General features: G+C 49.8%; 1 protein-coding gene and 1 long non-coding RNA gene across 7 annotated transcripts in view; one reads left to right on the top strand and one right to left on the bottom strand.

Moving 5' to 3' along the window:
• The window catches only part of ITSN1 (intersectin 1), a 217,705-nt gene that overhangs the window by 187,305 nt on the left and 14,744 nt on the right, over window positions 1-15,656 (top strand). For 5 of the 6 annotated variants that reach the window (XR_006192990.1, XM_042903097.1, XM_042903098.1 and 2 more), the window contains exons 29-32: window positions 1,958-2,079; window positions 3,904-4,010; window positions 9,784-10,033; window positions 11,984-12,082. Coding sequence is in view for 5 of the 6 variants with exons in the window: in XM_042903097.1 (XP_042759031.1) it covers window positions 1,958-2,079; window positions 3,904-4,010; window positions 9,784-10,033; window positions 11,984-12,082 (578 nt within the window). In the remaining variant the exon portion in view is untranslated. The remainder of the gene's footprint in view (window positions 1-1,957; window positions 2,080-3,903; window positions 4,011-9,783; window positions 10,034-11,983; window positions 12,083-15,656) is intronic. The other variant, XM_042903100.1, reaches the window with a different exon arrangement.
• Window positions 1,222-1,949, bottom strand: LOC122198465. The gene is made up of 2 exons (XR_006192994.1): window positions 1,830-1,949; window positions 1,222-1,342 (listed from the first exon to the last, which is right to left on the bottom strand). It is a non-coding gene; the product is annotated as an uncharacterized LOC122198465 (long non-coding RNA).

Below are 15,656 nucleotides of genomic sequence, written 5' to 3'. Positions count from 1 at the left end.
CAAGTTCCCTGGTGTGGCTCATGCTGCTGGTCCGGGGACCACACTTTGAGAACCACTGGTGGCTGGCAGGATGTTTCATATTGTGCTCCATCGCGCCCCCTTGTGGGGGGGAAATGGTATGAGAAAAGCAACGGAATAGGACCCCCTGCCCGCATTCCCGCCTACATCCAGGACACCTTTCAGTCTATTTTACAAATCTGGTTGTGTGTGTGTGTGTGTGTGTGTGTGTGTGTGTGTGATAAATGAAGAACCCCTCATAAAAAGGAGAGGAGAGACCACGGGCCTGGAACAGGTGGGCCCAGGCCTGTATGAAGGGCACCCCCAAGAAAGGGGGCTTCCCACCCCCCGTTCCAGCGTGCCGTGTCATGAGGCAGCCTTTGCTGATAAGCAGAGAACGTTCAAAGCCAACAAAACCCTAAATAGCCAACCAGGTGAGCAGAGGCAAGGGCAGGCACCAGCTTCCGTGCGTGTCCCATCTCAGGTCAACCGAGCCCGTTCCCTCGGGCACCCGGGGCCCCGGATGTGCCCAGCTGTCTGCAGCTGGGGCAGTTTCCCTGTCTATCTTGGGGCTTAATGCCTCTACAGGCACACGGCAGCAGCCTGGCTCATGGACTTTACCTGGCACTGTCTGAACGCTCTCCACATCTCTCTGCCCTGTGCCCAGGCCCAGCAGGAGCCTCAGCACAGCCACCTGAGCCTCGGAGAGCCAACCTCAGGACAAGCTGATGCCCTCCTGTAGCTGGGACCCAACAACAGTAACAGTTGGGCGGGGACCCAATAACAGTAGCCTGGTAGAGCCCAGGTTCTGGCGTCAAAGCGTCAGGCTCGAGTCTCGGCCACTGCAAAGCTAAGAGATTTGGGGTGAGGCAACCCGTCAGAAGCTCCGTTTCCTTGTCTGTGAAATGGTGACGCTTCCGGAGCCTCTGTGGGCTTTGAGCAGACCTGCCAGCGAAGAGCTCCTTGTGGAGCACCTGGCGTGGGGTGAGCCCTCAGGAAATACCAGCCAATTACTCCTTAGTCTTCTCTGGACATTATCGTGTCAGCGGTTTGGACGAAGGGGTGCGCTGCCTGGGTCATTTCGCTAGGCTGCCGCAACAAAGGCCACACACGGGGTGGCTCAAAACAACAGAAATTTATTCTCCCACAGTTTTGGAGAAAAGTCCAAAAGCAAAGTGTTGGCAGAGACATGTCCCTCTGGAGGCCTTGGGGGAGATTCTTTCCGTGCCTTCCTCTTCGCTTCCAATGGCGGCTGGCAATCCTTGGCGTTCCTTGGCTTGCACCTGCCTCTGTCCTTGCCTCTGTCGTCACATGACCTTCTTTCTGACCGTCTCTGTATGTCTTCCTATAAGGACACCAGTCACATGGGATTAGAGCCCACCCTAACTGAGTATGACTTCATCTCAATTTGACTCTATCTCCAGAAGCCCGATTTCTGGTCACAGTCACAGTCACAGGAACCAAGGTCATAGGTATAGGTCACAGGAACCAAGGGTTCCGAGGAACAGGAACCAAGTCACAGGAACCTAAGGTCACAGCCACAGGAACCAAGAGTTAGAACTGGAATGTGAGGGCGTCTGGGTGGCTCAGTCGGTTGAGCGTCCGATTTCGGCTCAGGTCATGATCTCGCGGTTCGAGCCCCGCATCGGGCTCTGTGCTAATGGCTCAGAGCCTGGAGCCTGCTTCGGATTCTGTGTCTCCTTCTCTCTCTGCCCCTCTCCTGCCCGTGCTCTGTCTCTCTCTGTCTCTCTCTCTCTCAAAAATAAACATTAAAAAAATTATATCTATAAAAAAAGAACTTGATTGTGTATTATTAGGGAACGTGATCGAACCTGTAACACTGCCCAACTCCAGTGAGGCCACAGGGACCAGCAGGCACGAGGCCCCAGGTTCTTCGCTGTGAGGCTGTCTGAGCCTCCCTAGACTTGCACTAAAATGTCCCAATGGTTGTGTTTTCCAGGGTGTTCAGACTTACACCTCTTGGATATGCTGACCCCCACTGAAAGAAAGCGGCAAGGATACATCCATGAGCTCATCGTGACAGAGGAGAACTATGTGAATGACCTCCAGCTGGTCACCGAGGTAATGGCAGCCATGGGTGCCGGTGGGGGCCGGGGATACTGGCAGAGGTTGGGGAGAAGGGGGACCTCAGTTAAGGAGGGCTGCGCCCTGATTCTCAGCCTGAGAGGTTTTCTGATGTGTGGGGAGCATCTGGATGGCAAATCACACAGGAGATTTCTACCCAAGAGAAGATGGTCGAACTCTTATCCGTGGCCCTCTGAGTCATCCCCGTAGAGGGATCACCCATGTCAGGGGATGAATGAGTCCGTGAGGAGGTGCGTGGAAGGAGACACGTGGGCTGGGGACTGGGAGTCTAGACTCTCCTCGGAGAAGTGGGTGCTTAGCCACCAACTAGTTAATGCCATAGAGCAGGCCACGTGGTCTCCCGGGCCTCAGGGTTGGCATCTGAAAATGGCAGCCATCCAGCCAATTATCTCGAGTCATTCCTAGTGGTACATATTACCTCTGAGGAAAATCTGTTGCTGAGAATGAAGATGTTTCCTCCCAGGTCCCCGTGCACTGCCCTGTCCCAGAGGATGCCTTGTTTTGTCTCTCCTCCTGGGTGGCTGTTGAAAGGCCTGGGCCACTTGGTCCAGAAGGATGAGGAGAGGCAGAGTTGGGAACCCCTGGTTTTGAAGAAGACTTTTGTTTATGCTCACGGGAAGTTGCCATGTTAGCAACAGGGGTTTGCAGAGCTGAATGGCAGGATCACTCTACAGTTTGAAAAACATTGTAATAGTTTTGAAACTCCTGCTCCCCCACTGCCCCTCACCTAACAGTTGTGCAACTATCTCCTTGGACAGCCTTAACCAGGAACGTCACCACCCGTTGCCCAGTGTTGAATGGGTACAGGAGGCGGGATGGGTTACTGGTCCAGGAGGCACATTCATGCATAGGAAGTCATGGTGCATACTTAGGAAAAGTGCCCCTTCCTCAAGACACTTGACTGTCACTAAATATGCAATCTAGGATGTCTAAGATGTGAATGTCACCCCCTTAGATGTGGCACTTTTGTGTGGTGGTCTGGTACATGCTGGGTTCGATGTCAGCTCAAGGACTCATGAAGAATAGGGCTCCCAGGGAACAGCCTGAGCCCAGCCACATTTATTTCAAAGATGGGACAGGCTGTCCCATCTCTAAAGACCCTTCAGAAGAACGCCCTGCCCTCCAGTAGGAGACGATGACCTCTTTGCAGGCAGGGGCTCGCCACGTGGGGCTGGGCGGAGAGCTGTGATTTACCCTGAGTCACCCAACCACGCAGAGCTTGGATCCTGGGCAGGCTCATTTCTTTCCCGGAGCCGCAGCCGGCCCCTGTACCAGCCCGGCCCAGGCCAAGGGCCCAGCGGCAGAAGACATCACCCCGGCTGCTGGTTTGCTCCCTGCTTCCTTGGGCGGCTCCCCTCCGGGTGCCCGAGGCTTGTCTATGCAGCAGACGCTGCAGGGGAGCCTGAAGGAGCCGCCCACACCCACGTGCATCCTGAAGCCCCCCACTTTTCCCGCCATGCCCACCCTCCACCGTGGGCAGGTAAAAGTGTGCGTGACTTTCGACAGGCCTCCGGGCTTTATCCTGGTGGAGTTAAGGCCCGTCCTCTAGAGTTCAGCCACCCTTCCCTGTAAAACAGTGCAGAGACCTGATGGGGAACTGCCCCCCCCCCACCCCCGACAACCGCTCGGGTAGAGTGGGGGAGGGGCGTCTGCTGCAGAAGCTGCGGGAAGCTTCTGGGCCTCCCCACAAAGCTGCAGACGGCCCGGTCCTCTCCATGCTCTGCAGAGACCTGTGTGCGTGTGTTTCAGGTGTAAGCTAACCGTTTGCTTTCTGAACTGCTTCGTTTTCTGCACCTGTAGATCTTTCAGAAACCCCTGATGGAGTCTGAGCTGCTGACAGAGAAAGAGGGTGCTATGATTTTTGTTAACTGGAAGGAGCTGATTATGTGTAATATCAAACTACTGAAGTAAGCCTCTCTCCCCTAACCCCGGCCTTGCTTCGTCCCCTCGGCTCTCACACACTAGCACCTCCGCGTGGCTTTGTCCGTGTGTCCCCCGTGCATGCCGCCCCGTGTTTCTTTCTGCCTCTTTTGCTCATTTCCACCCATAAGCACCACGATTCCTTTTCGCCCCCCACCCCATGCTTCCCGCACACACACCCCCAGTTTGTCATCGCACAGAGTAAATTGCCCAGTTCCTGCTTTCACTGTGGGTCTAGAGTTTCCGGAGCGAGGCCAGTCCTGGCTGCCGATCGCTGACCGGCTCCCTCCCGGGGCGTGGGGTGGCTCCCCACATGCCCGCCCGCAGGTCCGGGTCCCGTGGGCGAATACTGTTCTCTTGGGACATTCTTGGCTCCTGGGGGCGGAGAACGGTGGGTACCATTTGCTGCCCGTGGTCAGCATTTCCTCAGGTTAACGCTCTGAGAAGCTAGCCTGGAACCCCTTAAATTTTATTCCCATTTTGGTTTTTCAGAGGCAGCTTCAGGGCCAGGGAGGAAGCGCTGGGTCAAGAGACCTGTCAAGGTCTTGACCAAGTCAAGAGACCTGGGTTTGGAGCCCAACTCACTGCCCATCCTCTTTGAGCCTCAGGTTCCCCATCTGTAAACTGAGGGGGTTGGATTATGTCATCACAAAGGTCCCTTCTAGAAAGACCCCACCCCACCCCACCCCGAGGGGCCTGGGTGGCTCAGTCAGTTGAGTGACGTCGGCTCAGGTCACAGTCTCGTAGTTTGTGAGTTTGAGTGCCACATCAGGCTCCCTGCTGTCCACAGGAATCCCCCTTTGGATGCTCTGTCCCCGTCTCTCTGCCCCTCCTCCTGTCTCTGCTCTCTCTCTCTTTCTCAAAAATAAATAAATATTTAAGATGATAATAATAATAAAAGAATACCCCAAATCTGTGCCCAGCAGGCCATACTTTGGAACAACACTTGCTAAGAACACAGAATAGGCCTGTGGCGATCCAGCGGGCTGGGGGGGAAGGGCCGCCCCCCACGGGGGCCCCAGGTTGAAGCGCAGCCCCAGGAACCTGGAATCCATTCCCAATCTTCACGTTCCCGTAACTGGGAAGCGGCTATTTCCTAAATGTGATCCCTCATTCTTGTAAAGTAATTCCACACCCCTCCCCTCCCCCCCCCCCCACTTTCTTGAGTCTGTGTTTGGGAGTGGTGGGGGGATGGGGAGAGAAGTGGGTAGAAATAAAAACATGACATCTGCTCTCTCTGTGCTCTGGAAAACAAATAATCAGAGATGACCCCCAGGGGTGCTTTGAGAAAGTGTTTCCATTATCCTCCTTGAGGAGGGTGCTGTAGAAGTTTCTGAATGTAGATACGGGTCGGATGCTTAGGCCAACATCTTGTTCTTGCTCTCCTGGCTGTGTCTTTGGGCAAGTCACTTACATTCTCTTGGCCTCGGTGTCCTCATCTGTAAAATGGAGATAATAATGGTACCTACCACGTAGGGCGGCTATTAGGGGGTCTTTAGATGAAAGTGCCTGCCTGTCTTCAGTGTTGGGCTCAGCCCCCTTGCCTTGGAGCCAATGGGGCTAGTTAACCCCTGAACCTACAGGAGCTGAACCTGAAAGGTTGGAGACAAGTTGTTTCAAAATAGCCACAAGTTTTCTGTTGAAAATATACCTACAAGTAATTTTTATTTAAGTTTACTTATTTATTTTAGACAGAGAGAGACAGAGAGACAGAGAACAAGCAGGGGAGGGGCAGAGAGAAAGGGTGAGAGAATCCCAAGCAGGGTCCACGCAGAGCCTGATGTGGGGCTCGAACTCATGAACCATGAGATCCTGACCTGAGCCAAATTCAAGAGTTGGATGCTCACCCGACTGAGCCACCCAGGCGCCTTTGAAAATATACCTACAAGTTAAAACCTCTTTCCTTGGGCAGCAATCAGTGGGCGGGGGGGAGGTGGGAGATGCATCTCACGTCCCCAAGGGCCCTTGCCCCCCATGTCACCCTCCCTCCTGTCCTGTCAGGGAAACAGCAGCCCCTTCCTTGAGCTCTGTCACGGCCAGCCCCTTCCTCCCGTTAGCGCTGACGTGCTCCCCAGCCCCGGGGGTGGGAAGCGAGAGTGCTTACAGCTGGGAAAGCCAGGCTCAGAGAGGTCCAGTGACTTGAAGTCACACAGAAGGCAAGCCTGTGTCCCAGGCTGCTCTGTGGATGACCTACTGGAGGTTCCACCCCATCCTGCAACCGATGGAAAGAACGTGGAGCCAGGAGGTGAATGTCCTAAGTTGTGTCTGGCCCCCAGCGCCTTCTAACTTGTTCTGGGCAGTTTCCTTGGGCAGACCCCTCTCGACCCCTTGTCTTGGGACCTGTCAACTTGCAGGTGTGGTGCCTGCCTGGTCGGGCATGCAGGGTTATCCTGAGGAGCGAGGAGGTGAGCCGTACCACTGGCACACTGTCAATCATGTCAAACATGCCTGCACAACACCGTCTTCCTGCCATCACGGTGTCCCTGTGCTCTGTCCCCTTCCTCCGATGACCTGATCAGTTAGCTTGGGTGAACTAATGTTTTTATATCCTAGATAAAATATTTAATAGGAGCCTTCTGGGGATCTGATTTCTTTCTTTTTTTTTTCCCCCCTTTTCTATGTCACTATGAAAAATTTTAAACAGAAAAATGAAAAGTATAAGGTGAACGCCCATATTGTGGATTGTATAGTGAACATCTTGCTACATTCCTTTGCTGCATAGACTTGACTTCTCCTGCAAAGGATTAACCCCAATGATGGGGGGATTTGGGGGCCCCTGCAGGCTATAAGAGGAAAGCTTTTTTGGATAAAGAGACTGTAAGGCAGCAATCCCTGCAAGGCCACATATCTGCCACTCCCGATCCAAGGGCCAGCGACTCCTTGAACTTGGGGTGGGAGGGGGAAGGACATGGGATTTAGGAGACAGATAGATAAGAAACAAATACAATGAAAATAAAGGGGTGCTAACTGGGACATAGGACTTCCTACTAATGATGCCTCTGGTTGGGGGTCAGAGCAGATGGTTTGTTCTCTTGCTGGTGAGTGGAGAGCTGTGAAATTTGCTTTTAAGAAACAGAGTAGGGCAGAAAGATCTAGAACGTTTTTATGTTAAGAGTGGGCACAGGCCCCTGAGTATAGCTGTCAGAAGTGACAGAAGGGACTCAGAAGTGACATAGGGCTGTGCAAACCAGGTGTTAGGGACTGTTTTTTGTGTGTTTTTTAAAATTTTGTACAGTTTATTTCTTTTGAGAGAGACAGAGAGAGTGCGAGTGGGGGACAGGTAGAGACAGAGAGAGGGAGAGAGAATCCCAAGCAGGCTCCGCCTGGAGGGAGGGAACTTGGGGCTGGGGGCGGGGCATGGAGGAGAGGCCGGAAGCGGAGACAGGGAGAGAAGCAGAGGGCTGTGGAAGGAGAGAAGTGGAGACAAACCTGGCCGGAGGGCAGGAGCTGCTTCCGGAGGAAGGACGGGGCCTGCGCAGAGCAGCTCGGGCGTGGAGGCGGGTCTGGACGCTGTGTCTATTGTCTCACGCTCAGTGCTCAGGGACCTGGAGCTCCGGGGTCACAGGTCACACCTCCTGGGTTCAAGGGCTGCTCGGGTCAGTATTAGCTGTGTGAGTTTGGTCAGGTCTCTCGGTTTCCCTAGGCCTCAGGTGTGCCACGGCCAATAGGGAGAGTTAGCAGTACACATGAGAGTGTTTGTTTGATACGTAAAGCACGTATTAATAAATGCAAGCTCTGTTGACCATGTGCTTGCTCTGCGGACCTCAGAGGGTCAGGAGCGCTAATTCATTCAGCAAACACCGAGCGCTCTTTGAAATGTCCATTCGCTGATTGCTTACCAGCCGTTCGGCCTCCACCCAGTAAACCTTTAGATGAGATTACAAACCAGCTCACCAAAGGGCAGAGCTGTGGCAGCTGAGTCACGTGACCCGGGAGCCTGGTGACACCCTCTGTTCAAACCCATTCAGGCCCAGTCCTGCCTGTGCAATAGAACATCCCAGAAGGAGACCCACGAGTGAACCTAACAGGTGCCTGGTCCATAGTAGGAGCCTGGTTTTAGGCCTGGCCCCTAGGTGGACAACTGGAGTCTGCAAGTGTGGGGTTCCAGAACCCAGGTGTTGGTTTAACCTCTTCACGACAATGCCCATCTTTCTTCTTTTCTCCTTTCCTTGTCTCCTCCATTATTATTATTTTTTAAGGGGGTGGGGGAGGGGGTGGTACTTTTATTCTCTTAGAGAAAGATTTTGCTCCTCCTCATAGGAAAATGATGGAATGATGGAATTTCTTCCACTGTCCATGCATAACCAGTTTGTAACATGGTTATTCAGGGCTCTGGTCCCCCAGAACTGGGGGTGACATCATTCCCAATTGAGCAAGTTGAGGAAATTTCTACATGTTGGGAGATATTTCATACCAACCCCCTCAATGAGCAATGGCCATTTGGCTATTCTGAGGGTATCAGGCTGCCACCCCTCTCCCCCCAAGCTGCCAGTGTTGACGGGCATCTCTCCCTACAAGGGCATCTGCAGAGAGAGAATTACTAATTGTTCAGACCACATAATTTATTTTCCCTAAAATTTCTCTCCCTGACTTGTTTGCCCAGTCCAAGGATTATTCCTTTAGCCAAAAATGTAGGAGAAAGAAAATAATGTGATGTGAAGTTTTTAAAGCCTAATGCTAATATTGCAAAGCTTCCTTGGAATTCTGTAGCTTTATCCTTACCTCAGGGCTTCTCTAACATGACCGTGAAAGAAGCCAAAGGTTATGTGAAAATCATATATTGTACCATTCTGTTTCATCCATCCATCCATCCATCCATCCACCCATTCACCCATCCATCCATCCACCCATTCACCCATCCATCCATCCATCCATCCATCCATCCATCTATCCATCATCATTGGGGTAGGCAGAACACATTCATGCCTCGTGTTGTGGTCCTGCCGTCAGGGTGCATTGCTATCCTTGCTGGCTAGAAGCCCAGTGATATGTCCTCTAGAGGCTGGTGTTAGGAGTTCTCATATTGGAGTTGGAAGGTTGGGATGCACAGTCTTGGCTCTCATGGCCCTGAACGCTCAGGCTGCCGCTGGACCCCAGAACAAACCTTTCCCAGTCCCATCAGTCTCTCCTCAGCCTCCAGGATATGAATTGTTTGGGTTCACTGGTCCATTATCATATAAACAGGCTTCTCTTTTCAGAACCCCGTAATCCAGTCAATTTCAAATTAGCCACAGCAATGAAGCAGTGAATGACACAGATAGTCGACAATCATTTGTACTTGGCTTTGGTGACATAATGGGATTATTTTTCTGTGGCAGTTGATTTTTACCATCTTAATTATGTTATGTTCAGTCTGAAAATGAGCCTTCATGTCCCTTGGCAACAGTAGCCTCCCTTGGGTGGCACTGGTCCGGAATCAGACTCAGTGCCGGGGCCACAGTGGCCTGGGACTTTGACCACAGATCGTCTATGAAGTGAGACATCAACACAGAGATCCTGTCTGAGTTACTAAATAACTGATTCCGTATTTCTCCATGAGAAAAATACTATTTTTCGTGCTGACTCGTTCAGCAAAGATTTCTTTGAAAAGTTTTTATTCCTAAGAACCAGCCAACAGCCATCATGCCAGAGAAAAATGGCCCGGGGATACCTCTCTGTAGCACTAGACTCATTTCTTTTCTGTTCCTTGTCTCCCCAGTAGATCCTTTAGTGGCCCCGGGTCTGTGCCCCTCACGCACATTCTGTTTCTGTACCACCTAGAAGTGCACCATGTCACCGCTGGCTGAGGGTAAAGGCAGGGGGCTCACTTCTCACGTTCCCGTGCAGAGCGCTGAGAGTCCGCAAGAAGATGTCTGGGGAGAAGATGCCTGTGAAGATGGTCGGCGACATCCTGACCGCCCAGCTGCCGCACATGCAGCCCTACATCCGCTTCTGCAGCTGTCAGCTCAATGGGGCTGCGCTGATCCAGCAGAAGACGGACGAGGCCCCGGACTTCAAGGAGTTTGTCAAAGTAAGGAGCCCAGGCTGAGCCGAGCCCCTGGCCCTGAGTGGTTGTCGCAGGACAGCCGGGGGTGCGAGGAGCGAAGTCAAGCCTGCAGGATCATTCCTGCTAAAAAGCCAACAGGACTCAGGTCTTGGCTGAGCAACAGGGGTGATGTGAGCTGGCAGGTGTGGCTGTGACCCAGGGGGTGGACGTGGAGAGGAGGGGCCAGCCCTGCGCCCGGCAGCTCTGATCTGCGGTCCAGGAGTGTTAGTGGTGTTGTTTGGATGCAGGTTTTAATCTTCTGTCTCATTTGTCAGGCCCAGCACGGCTGGCGCCCCTCAGGTTTCCTATTCTGTTTGGCCTGAGCACCCCAGTTCTTTGCTGCAGAGGGAATGGCCAGGAATCCCAGTGGACCCTTTGTTCCTTTTCCAGTTTGTTCTTGTTGATGGCCTCAAACCCTAAGAAGCCTGTGGGGGTGACTGTGGGATGCAGGACGTCTACCTTGGGGATAAGGGGATCTCGAGAGCCATGTGTCCACCAAGGGACGTCTGGGGAGGTGGGCCCCGTGCTGCTGGAGGCTCCAGGCCCTGGGACTTGGCATTGACTGGGGTAGGTCCCTGCTGGCCCCACTGGCCCGCTCAAACAGCCCCCACGTCTCCCAGAGAAAAAAACATAGGAAGAGAATCAAATAATTTCTGCTAAACAGTTACATTTTAGGGAATAGACCAGTAACACTAATGGCAGGCTTATCTTTGTACCTTGTGCATTTGGGGGCAGACCATTCCCTCTGGCCCAATAATCGTGTTTGTGGAATCATCACTGTGAGGTACAAGGGTGTTCCCTCCTTGACCATTGCATCATATGATGATTGTTCTTTCTTGTTCCCCTGGTGTTTCTCAACATGAAATGCTTTGATTTGCTATCCAGTGAATCGGCACATTCTAAAGTCATTCAAAGGGGAGAAATTTCAGTAAGAAGTAGGCCCAGGGTGGTCTAGAGACTGGAGAGCAGATGCCCGGCCACCTGGGGTTTCAGCCAAGGGCCAGTCCTCCCTGGGCACAAGGCAGGATGAATTCATCACTGGATGCACTTGAACTTGAGGGAAATGCTGACACCACCCAGGGCAGGGGGCTTATTTCCGTTCCCTGATCACCTCCCCTCACCCCATCCCTGAGGGGGTTTGACGTGCCCTTGCCAGGTGTGAGGTGTTCCTGCAGTGATGATGTCCACGTCTGGAGCGGATTCAGACACTAACAGTTGGGGCCCAGGTCACGGCAGCCGCCTGTTTCTAAGGCTTTGTTAAACCTGACCGATGCCTTTGAAAGCTGAGTCACCATGTTATCCCTGTGACTTATGGATGGGATCATCTTTTGGGGGTAAAAGGACTCTTTCCCCCAGTTGAGTTGAAAAAAGGGACAGGTGGTCTAGGGTGGGGACAACTTTCAGGCCTTGAGATTGCTGTCCTCACCCCTCATGTCTCAGCTCCACTGTCCTTGCCTGCCTGGGGCTCCCACAGGGATGTGCAGGCTGCATCTGAACCAGACAATGCGATCCAGCCCTTGTGCCATCTCTGGGACTTAAGGGGAATTTTTATTCTAATTCTACAGTCTTGTGTCTCTTCTTATTCCTGGGGCTGTTACAAAGCTCTGGCAGATATCCAGAAGAAATAGTCGCTGTAAAGTCAGAATCTCATCTCTGTAAGGGAGGAATTGTATGTCCCAGGGAGGCTGTACTGACTCTGGAGACCAGGAGTTGACCCTGGTGGCTGAGTCACATCTACCGGTGTCCAGTGTCCATCTGGAACGTGCCTCATCCTGGACCAGGATAACGAGGCCCTTCCAACTCCAGGCTCCTCAGTTCTGGTCCAGATAAATGAGACAACGTGATGGGTGGGGAGTCCTAAATAACATCAGTGTTGATGTCACTGACTAGGTTTTGCAGATTTCTTAAGTGCACTTAAAACATCTCTCATTTCAGAGACTGGCAATGGACCCTCGATGTAAAGGGATGCCACTCTCTAGTTTTATACTGAAGCCTATGCAACGGGTAACAAGATACCCACTGATCATTAAAAATGTAAGTAGCCATCTCACCTTTTCAAGCAGAAGAACGCTTGCTCAGCATTTCAGGGATCCGGGGTCACGGGCAAGTTCCCCAGCCAATGCACCTGGTATCTGTTGTTATCGAATCATACACCAATGGGATGGTGGAAGCATCTGCTTGGTAACTCAGAAAGAAAAGCTGTTTATTGTGAAAAGAGCTAATGATATACAGCCTTCAGCTGTGATACCAAGTGGCTTTTACCCTATAAGTTGGAAAAAGGGAGCTCAGTTCTTGGTTCTTTTCCTAATAGAGGTGTAATGCCTTCGTGCCTCGATTTTCCTACCAAGAAAAAGAAAGAAACGTAACGCCGCCCACCCATCCTCAGAAAGCCATTGTGAAGCCATCTCACAATGTCTCCATCTGCAATATGAGGGAGCAGACTCCGACATCCTCTGAGCCTGTGATTATATAACCACAGGGGGGCTAGCTCCTGGAGACGGGCTTTAGATTTGGTTCCGTTTAGTGGAGACTTTAGACGCCCAGATCTGGGCACTGGTGTGCTCATTGCGATTGGGGTGTTACTGCCATTTGAGTCTCTCAGTGGTAGAGTCAGGAAATATATGTATGTATTATATTCATACACACATACTCACATATATGTAAGTGTACACGCATACATTTATATTTATGTCTAGATCAATCCATGTATATAAAAATGCATATTAAAATCTATGAGTTGACACTGATCCCTCCTGTTCTAATCTTTAGCCACAGAATTTATTCTAACCTTCCCCCATTCTATACTTGTAACTTTTCTATGAGAAACCTGCCTCTCATTATCCTCAGTATGTTTAGTAATTTTCTCAAACTCCTTAGAGTAACACATCTCCCTCCGGTCTCCTCAGTTCAACCCCAGCTTGAGGCCACAAAATACACTCTGGCCACCTTGGCTGAATTAAATGATTAGATCGGAAGCAGGCCTTCGACCTACTATCTCCTCTCTTCCAACTTGACTGTTACTATTTAACTAGCTCAGTACTTCTGTTTATTTCCCCCAATATTTAATTGCACACTGGAGTTGGAGACAGGCTTTTCAAGTAGGTGTTTTAGATCTAGCCAGTGAGGAAAGGGGGACAAAAACAAGAAAAGAACTGAGAGTCATACATATTAAAGAGGAAAAAACAAATTATAGTTATTTGCAGAAATGTGCTTGCTGCCCTTTCAAGGACCTGAGAATGGACTGAAAAATAGTGGAGCTAAGAAGAGATTTTTAAAAGGTAGCCAGTTATAATACATATGAAAAATCATCAAAGTACTAAGATGAAATATTTTTTATGAGACTGAGGTGGAGAAATTCTTAGCATGGCACTAAGAAAAGAAATGTAAAGGATTTAGAGTTGTAGCAACTTAAAAAAATATTTTAGTCTGGATGTTCATTAAGTAGAGCAAATAAATTGTGATAGATCTGTACTATGAAAATATTTTTAAATTTTTTTTAAACATTTATTTATTTTTTTTTGAGACAGAGAGAGACAGAGCATGAACAGGGGAGGGGCAGAGAGAGAGGGAGACACAGAATCCAAAACAGGCTCCAGGCTCTGAGCCATCAGCACAGAGCCCAACTTGGGGCTCGAACTCACGGACCGTGAGATCATGACCTGAGCCGAAGTCGGACGCTCAACCGACTGAGCCACCCAGGCGCCCCATGAAAATATTTTTAAAAATAGAGACTTCTATGAATTAGCATGGAATGCCATCCAGAAAATGCTATTAAGTTAAAAAAAAGGGGGGGAGGGGGGCACCTGGGTGACCGACTCTTGATTTCAACTCAGACCTTGGTCTCAGGGTTGTGAGTTCAAGCTCCGCATTGGGCTCCACACTGGGCATTAAGCCTACTTAAAACAAAACAAAGCAAAACAAAACAACACCTTTCCTGAGTAATCCTACAGTGTGGTTCATTTTGCAAAACAGAGGACAAGCTCTATGTGTGGTTATTAAATATGTGCAGAGCATCCAAAAGTAGTTAAAGGGATGCCCTTCAGTCTGTTATCTCTTGGGCAGGATAGTGAAAGGCAACTTTCACGTTTGCTCTGTGTACTTCTGTATTGTTTGAATCTTGCATATCAAGAATGTGTCAATATATTATTTGTAACAGTATTTTTCTTAAAAATTTTCTGTGTGACAAAATATAATGAACAACATCAAAAGACAAATGACAGATGGAACCTGGGTAAATGTATTTCAGACTGTATGTAAGTAGGTGCTGAAATATACGTAGATTACCTACCTGTATCTCTGTATTTATCTATGTATCTACCTATCCTCTAAGTAAGGCAACTTACAGCTCAAAAGGAAAAAGATAAATACTCCAGCGGGAAAATAGGTAAAATATACAGCTAGATATTTCTGGGAGGCAGTGCAGAATAGCAGTAAGGAACACAGTCAGGAGACAGGCTGCTTGGGTTTGAATCTCAGTCACCACTGCTGTATACCCTTGGGTTAAGTTACTTAACCTCTTTGGGCATTGGATGCCTTATCTGTAAATTAGGGACACTAATACTACCTACTGCAAAGAGTTGTGAGAATTAACCAAGTTAGTATATGTAAATGTACCAAATTTAAATTAACTAGTAATAAAAGAGATGCATGGCCACACAAGAAAATGCCTTGCTTTGGGCTTGCCAGATAGGGATATATTGAAGATTGTAGGTCAACAGTGTTGACAAAAATGCTGCTTGAAGGTAAAGTCGTTCAGGCTCTTGGAAGGTGTTGGACAGATCAAACTGCACATTCTCTTTGGCTCAACACTTCCACCTCTAGGAATTTGTCCTAAAAAAATAATCAGAGAAATATTTAAAAATTAGGAACAACATGAATTTTTATGGGAAGGGAACTATTTAAATGACTTGTAGTTCATCCTTACAACGATGCATCATAGAATCCTTAAAAATGAGGGGCGCCTGGGTGGCTCAGTCGGTTAAGCATCCGACTTCAGCTCAGGTCACGATCTCACGGTCTGTGAGTTTGAGCCCCGCGTCGGGCTCTGGGCTGATGGCTCAGAGCCTGGAGCATGCTTCCGATTCTGTGTCTCCCTCTCTCTCTGCCCCTCCCCCGTTCATGCTCTGTCTCTCTCTGTCTCAAAAATAAATAAACGTTAAAAAAAAAAATTAAAAAAAAATGATAGCATAGGTCCACAGGATATGGACATCAAATGATATTGTGTAACTGCTATTAAGTGGGGGGAAAAACAGTGTGCAAAATGGCACAGTGTGGTATGGTAGCATGATTTAATTTTTATTTTCTAAAAAGTTGTGTGCGTGTGTGTGTGTGTGCGGTGTGTGTATGTGTAGGCAGAGCATTTAACTAATATACAGACAGAAGTTCTGTCCAGTTGGGGAGATTATGGGTGATTTTTTAGGTTCTTTTTTTTTTATCTCAAAAAAATGAAAAAAAATTTTTTTAAATGTTTATTTACTTTTGAGAGACAGAGCACTAGCGGGGGAGGGGCATAGAGAGAGGGGGACACAGAATCCGAAGCAGGTTCCAGCCCCAAGCTGTCAGCACAGAGCCTGACGCGGGGCTCGAACTCACGAACTGAGATCATGAC

Source organism: Panthera leo, chromosome C2, assembly GCF_018350215.1.
Source record: "Panthera leo isolate Ple1 chromosome C2, P.leo_Ple1_pat1.1, whole genome shotgun sequence".
Lineage (NCBI taxonomy): Eukaryota > Metazoa > Chordata > Mammalia > Carnivora > Felidae > Panthera > Panthera leo.
This window is presented reverse-complemented; position numbering and strand designations above follow the sequence as displayed.